Raw genomic sequence first — 6,736 nt, 5'->3', positions numbered from 1 at the left:
AGGGATGCGTGAAAAAAAGGCTGTCACAACCAAACAACAACAAGTCTGAGCAGCTCATCTTATCTAATATAAGCAGGCAGCTTAGGAGAACATGGCTGAGGAGGAAACACTGAGATGGTGAATAAAATATGGGTAAAGACTAGGGGTGCGGGAAAAACTCGATTCTTAGATGCATCGCGATGCGGACGTGAACAATTCTGAATCGATTCACAAACGTCAAAAATTGATTTTCTAAATATTTAATTTATAACGTAACGTTGACGGAACGCAAAAGGCGGAACTGGAAGTGCGGAAGTGCAGCGACCGGACAGTCTGTGACGGCACATAACAAAAACACTACTGGATGAGTGAGAAATCAACCGGCTCCCTCTGCATTAAAGCCAGGTTAGGTCAGGAGTCACAACACAAATGATAAGAAGAGCCATTTTGCCTTTCAACAAAAATCAAACCAGCTTGGGAGCCACAACATTTAATGTCCAGTATGTATTAATGTCGTAGTATGGGCTAAAAATATAAACGAGAGTGCAGATTTACTTCGCTCTGCTTTAAGTTTCAGCTTTAGCCGCTTTCTTTCCATCTCCGCCAGAAAACTTTTCTTCAAAACTAGAAGAGTTTCTTGTAAAATGTCTCAGCATCCGGCTGTTTTACGAGGCTGAAGTCGGTTCTAATTCTCCAGCTTGTAATTTTCCCGTTTCACCTTAAATTCTGCCTTAGGCGCCGAATGTAACTGCTGCACCATTTAAGGTGGAACGGGAAAATTCGAAAGAGAAGCGAGTTCATTTTCGCAATTTTTTAGAGAAAGACAGTCTCTCAGCAGATTTAACCAATCGTGCTGCTTATAAATGCGAATAAGTCCTCCAAATGTTCGTCTTAATCTCTGTTTTTTTTGTTCGCTACTGGCGAGGCCAGACCTCGGTGCTATGTGACCTGCTGTCTGCTGTCTGTTCTCGGTCATTGAGAACCAGGGCTTTCGCGCTATGCTGCACACTTTGGAGCCGAGATTCAGCGTCCAGTCTCAAAATACTCCCCCTTACATCTTACATTATGGATCATTACAAATACTTTGCTTTAAAACTACCAAGCCCTCAGACAGTAGGAAGATAGAAATTCTGTATAGAGAAAAAAATAATCGTTAATTATCGTAAATCGATAATCGTTTTATAATCGCATCGCAGCCCTCTGAGCCAGTAAATCCTTGTTTCTTGTGCCTCGATCTCTCTAGCTGCTAGTGGCAACAGGCTAACTTTCAACACAATATTTTTTAACTTAACGATGCCCGTTAAACATGTGAAATCATCCAAAAAAGTTCTCCTAACTGAAAACAATTGAGTAATGTGGGATTCTAACCTATTTTAAGTCCTATTTTGTTTGGTTGTACATCTCGTAATAGCAGGTGGAAATCAAATGAGAATTGGAAAACACAATTTATTCTCTTTGCTTTGACTTCTTTGACTGGCTGATTTGAAGTTGAGATTAATTACGTCCTTTCAATGCTAACACGTAAAGTACATTTTAAAAATGATTCAGTTCAATTAATCAATGTGATTAGTTTTTTTAACATGTACGAACATCAGTTTTACATTTTTGAGTGTATGATGAGAGAAGTGAGCCAGGAGAACTGAAATCTGAGAAATCTGAAAAGATCTAAAAACAAATCTGAGTCAGTCAGTTTCTCTACAATGAACTACTTCACATTAATCCACTCTGAACAACTTTTTACATCTCAACAGTTTAACTGTTCAGGAGAAGCATCTGTCTGTAGAGAAACCTTATCACATGGCTACTATTGTCACGTTTCCGGGTCCTCCTCCCTTGCCTAACATGCTTCAGGACTCCATTTCCCAGAATCTCAATCCTCATGACATCACCCCTTCCACCAATCACAGACCTCTGCCTCGTTCTCTGAATACGAATTCAATAGACCTGTACCCGTTTGTGGTAGTACGGTGGTGCAGTGGGTAGCGCTGTCGCCTCACAGCAAGAATGGCCTGGGTTCGATTCCTGGCCGGGTGACCAGGGTCATGTCTGTGTGGAGTTTGCATGTTCTCCCTGTGTCTGTGTGGGTTTCCTGCCACAGTCCAAAAACATGCAGTCAGGCTGATTGGACATGCTAAAATTGCCCCTAGGTGTGAATGTGTGTGTCTGTCTGTCTGCCCTGCGATGGACTGGTGACCTGTCCAGGGTGTATCCTGCCTTCCGCCCAATGACAGCTGGGATAGGCTCCAGCACCCCACCGTGACCCAGAAGGATAAGTGGTTTAGATGATGATGTATGTATGTATGTACCTGTTTGCCTTAGACTTTAAAAGGATCCTGGTTTATTCTCCTCTTTGTGAGGTATTGCCACTCCACTGGTTTACTGAGTGGTTTGCTTCTGATTTCATGACCTGTGTACTGAACCTATTGCCTGTTTTTTGACTGTTACTATTTTGGATTTGCCCTTTTGCTCTGGTTGCCTGTGTTTTTGTATTTTCTGGTTTTTTGACCTCTTGCCTGTTTTTGGATACTGTTTTTGGATTTGCCGTCTCTGTTCTCTCATTAAACCAACTTTCATTTTTAAGATCCACGAGCATCTTTCTGTGTTTGTTCAGCATTACAACTATATTTACTACCAGATGCTACACAAGTAAATATTACAGATTATTATTGTAATACAATATTACAGAATCTTAAAGTTTCTTGTCATATTATTATGGTTCTTTTTTGTAAGGAATTAAACATCAGGTTCATTTATCATAAAACTGAAAGTCTAGCTGAAATATGCCACTGAAGGTGAACATGTACCAAGCTGAAACTGTTGGTCTGAAATTTTGGGTCTGTAGTTGAGGCACTATAGCTCTGCAGTTAGATAATAATGGAGTGTGGGGGCATTGACTGAATTGTTTGGGTTGCTCACATGTCCCCTCTAAAAGAGCTTCACAACACTGAAGCTAACTGTGAAGAAAACTAATGGGCATATTTTTCTGATTTATTCAGGTCATTGTAAAGGGGGTTTTCACTTCTCATTTGTGATTTTGTAGCAAGTAAAGCAGTGAGATCATTTGTAAAGAAGTCCACCACTGTTCCTGGAAGACTAAAGAGAGCTGCCAAGTGGATGCAACTGCCAACTAACTGTGGTGGGAGAGCAGGAGAGCCCCCCCCCCTTCACTGTTGATTCTCAAGTGGTCTGTGTGAACATTTTAGAGGGGATCAGAAAACACTCAGAGCTCAGTGATCCACTCACAACGAGCAAGATGAGTGCTGTGCTGAAGCTTCTGCTGCTGTCGGCAGTCACTTTGCTGGTTTCTGCTCAGGGATGGAAGAACTATTGGAGTCTGCCTGATTCAGTAAGACCACACATTGACAAGGCACTGCGCAATGCCAATGGAGAATTTGGGCATTCTCATCATGTTGCCTATTACAGCCTTTTATCCCCCCTGGCAGTAAGTGTTTCTTCTCTCTGTTACTTTCTGTAGCTGAAATGATATGATGTGACCTGGAAAGTTAAGCAAACCAACTTATTTACAGAAGAATGTTTATGGTTAATCTGCTGCAGAAGTCAGATCAGTTACCAGCAAAAAGTAATCAATGTGAACATGTTACAAAAAATGTATAACTTCAATGACTGAGTCAATAAAACTAGCTAATTTATTTGCGAAGTACAACATGCACTCAATAAAATCTAGAAATAAAGAACAAACCTAAATATAGAATGTTCTGCAAATTCTTGTTTGCATTTTTTTTGGGGGAAAAAATGTATATAATACAACATAACAGAAAAATTACTATTTTTGTATTAATCAATATTTTCTTAACCGTTTCCAAACCTCTCCTCATGGCTGCCCTAAAGTGTATACAAATACATAAAAGTGGTGTGTGTGTGTGTGTATTTTTTATTTGGAGACTAACGTGGGCCACTTTTATGCCTTTTTACAGATTACAGCTGATAACTTCTATGTAAATGTGCTTCTGATGGTCACCACATGCGAGAAGGATGCACAGAAAGGATTTGGACATCGAGATGAATGTGTTACACAAAAATCTAAAACGGTGTGTATGATATCTTTACTGGCTGAATGCAAAGTCAAATGAGCACGTACTAAACATTGACTAGCCAAGGTCCATTTTCTTCTACTTACTTATTAATCAGTGTGTAAACAGACTGTGTTTCTGAATATGTTGAGATAAACAGGCACTACAAATCACATACTAACACACACTTTCTCATTTCTTTTTTAAAGCCCTGGTTTAACTGTCTTGTGTGTAAGCCAAAAAATGGTGAAGAACTAATTGACTGTGTGAAACAAAAAGATGTCAAAAGCGTAAGTTCTGAATTTATCCATAAATAATGCACATTCCACTGTTCATGAACAGTAGCTGCAGTATATCGCTGCTGTCGGAAACACAACCTTGTATTTCTGTTTTTCAGTTTTTTACATAATTTGAAAATGGCTTTTGCCCTTTACACTGTGTGTAAATTTTGTTATGAATAAACCAAAAGAAATTGCCCAAAACTACTTGGAGAAAAGTCCAAGTTTCTTACATTAAAAGTAAAGTCAATTTTTCCCCTCTCCTTTAAAGTTATCATTTTGGAGATGAAAGATTTTTTCCAACAACAGTGATATATAGGTACACATATTATTATCAGACTAAATATATAACCCATTGTTGCTGACGAATAGAAATATGTCTATTTGTTCTTGTTTCAGAGAGAGCACATTCGAAGTAGTTGTCCCACTCCATCCGTTTACCGCCTTGGAGGTACATCTGTAATGTTTCAGACAGGAGGGAATGAGGAGCTACAGATTGGATGTCCTGGATGTGTCTGACTTTAAGACCCCTGAAACATGCAAATTCTAGCTGTGGATGAAGTAGAAAATGTAGTGATGACTGTATAAAATCAGCTACTTATAGATGTGTGGTTAAAATCTACATAAGAAATTATGCATACACTTGGGGCATATCGCTTTGAATAAAAGGACACATAAAGGTTAAGTTTATCCAGCTGTCTGGTTCTATGTACTCTTATTTTAAAATAGCTAACACAATAAGAAGAATAATCATTAATCATTCTTGTTATACAGCATATGTTTGAACACAAAGTATTAATGAACTAGTAACGGATACAGATATACAATATGAGCAAACATTTGTGACTTATTTTAAAACTTTTATCTTGCACATGAACACATTCTTTTTCAAATAGGTAGTTAACCGTGGTGTTGAACAGCTTGTCAGGTAGCAGAAGTAAAACTCTTAGTGTGCTTCAACAGACGCACAGGGAGTGGAGCTGAGCCTGTTTAGTGAAAGCCTTGAGTCAAAAAACAGAAAAATGTACGACAGTCTTTGGCAAGTGTGACTTATAAATAAATTTAAGCATTCAAATTTTTAATTTATGACCCAAACTTTTCTTGCAGTTATTGAAAATGATATTTCAGCAGTTTCAATAAAAATAACATTTTAAAGTGCCTTTTCTCTTTTGTTTGTGTTATTGTATTTTTTGTCACACATGACTTCTTATTGTAAAATAAGCAAAATAAAATCCAAAACAGAAACAAAATGTAAAAAAGCTGAAAATGAGTCAGGTCCCTCAAATGTCTGTTCTATGCTTCCAAGCTTCAAGTATGTTTAAATGAATGTTTGTTTGATCCAGTTTGACATACATGGTAAAGATGTTATGTTAATGATATGCCTCTAGTTTGTGACCATCATGGTTGTGACCATCATGGCTTGTGGTTCACCCAGTTATTTGAGCAATTTTCATTCTGATTCAATGATATTATTAAATATCATGCATACGTTTGTGGTAATTGGCAGAGACAGGACTGGGGGAACAAAGACTAGAAACAAATTCTGTCAATCTTTATTTTTATTGTGAAATAAAAGAAGGTCCAACTCAATTTTGAGGTCTCAAATGGAAATCAACATTATACACATGATGATATGATGACAATGGTAGATAATTCACTTACATTCTCAAAAGACACATCATTCACCAAGCTCTCAATCATCACATTTATCCTCTCTGGGAAGGGCTGCGAAGCACAAAGTACAAGTTCTTTGGCGCAAATCTCCTGGGGACATTCCGCCTCCGTCCCCTCATTATCCCCAAACGTACTGCTTGTTGTGTTTGTTTGTCAGATTTCTTTCTTGGTGATTTTCATTTGAATCTTAGATGTGTTCTCAAAAGTGCCTCTTTAGTTCTTTAGATTTTTTATTTTACTTAATTCATCTTTGTTGATAACTGGTTGATGGATTTGCCTACATTTTTCCTGTCTGCTTATCTTGTGATCACTGCCTCTCAAAATTCATCCAGTGAAACTCCTTAACATGTGGCTTAATTCAGTTTTTGTAAACAGCACATGTAATGCAGTTTAATTAAACAATTAGAAGGATTAAAAATGGTTCTTTAAGGGTTCTAGTAAGGGGAATTGTTCTACTTAGAACTTGTTCTATATAGAACAATTTCATGCTTAAATGTTTTTTTCGCATAGTGAAATGTTTCTTGAGAGAATGTGTTGTATATGGTTCTATGTAGCGCCAAAAAGGGTTCTGCTATTGTTTTGATGTCAAGCTTGTAACTAAAGAATAACCCTTTTTGGTGCTATTTCACCATGCAAAGCACCATGAAGCATAAAATGGTTCTATATGCAACTCATGGTTCTAAAAATAACCGCTCCTTTTGCTTAACCCTTGAAGAAATGTCTTTTTTAAAAGTGCAGATAAAGATTTTATTGAAAATTATATGACAATATGGC

The 6,736-nt window shown here is 37.8% G+C and overlaps 1 protein-coding gene across 1 annotated transcript; it reads left to right on the top strand.

Annotated features, from left to right (window-relative positions):
- Positions 1-3,170: 3,170 nt before the first annotated feature.
- Positions 3,171-5,446, top strand: LOC118826668 (cystatin-like protein). The gene is made up of 4 exons (XM_036597698.1): positions 3,171-3,421; positions 3,915-4,028; positions 4,220-4,300; positions 4,688-5,446. The coding sequence occupies exons 1-4, from the start codon at positions 3,233-3,235 to the stop codon at positions 4,805-4,807; spliced, it is 504 nt and encodes a 167-aa protein (XP_036453591.1). The 5' UTR covers positions 3,171-3,232; the 3' UTR covers positions 4,808-5,446.
- Positions 5,447-6,736: the final 1,290 nt, after the last annotated feature.

This window comes from Colossoma macropomum, unplaced genomic scaffold (assembly GCF_904425465.1).
Source record: "Colossoma macropomum unplaced genomic scaffold, Colossoma_macropomum, whole genome shotgun sequence".
NCBI lineage: Eukaryota > Metazoa > Chordata > Actinopteri > Characiformes > Serrasalmidae > Colossoma > Colossoma macropomum.
This window is presented reverse-complemented; position numbering and strand designations above follow the sequence as displayed.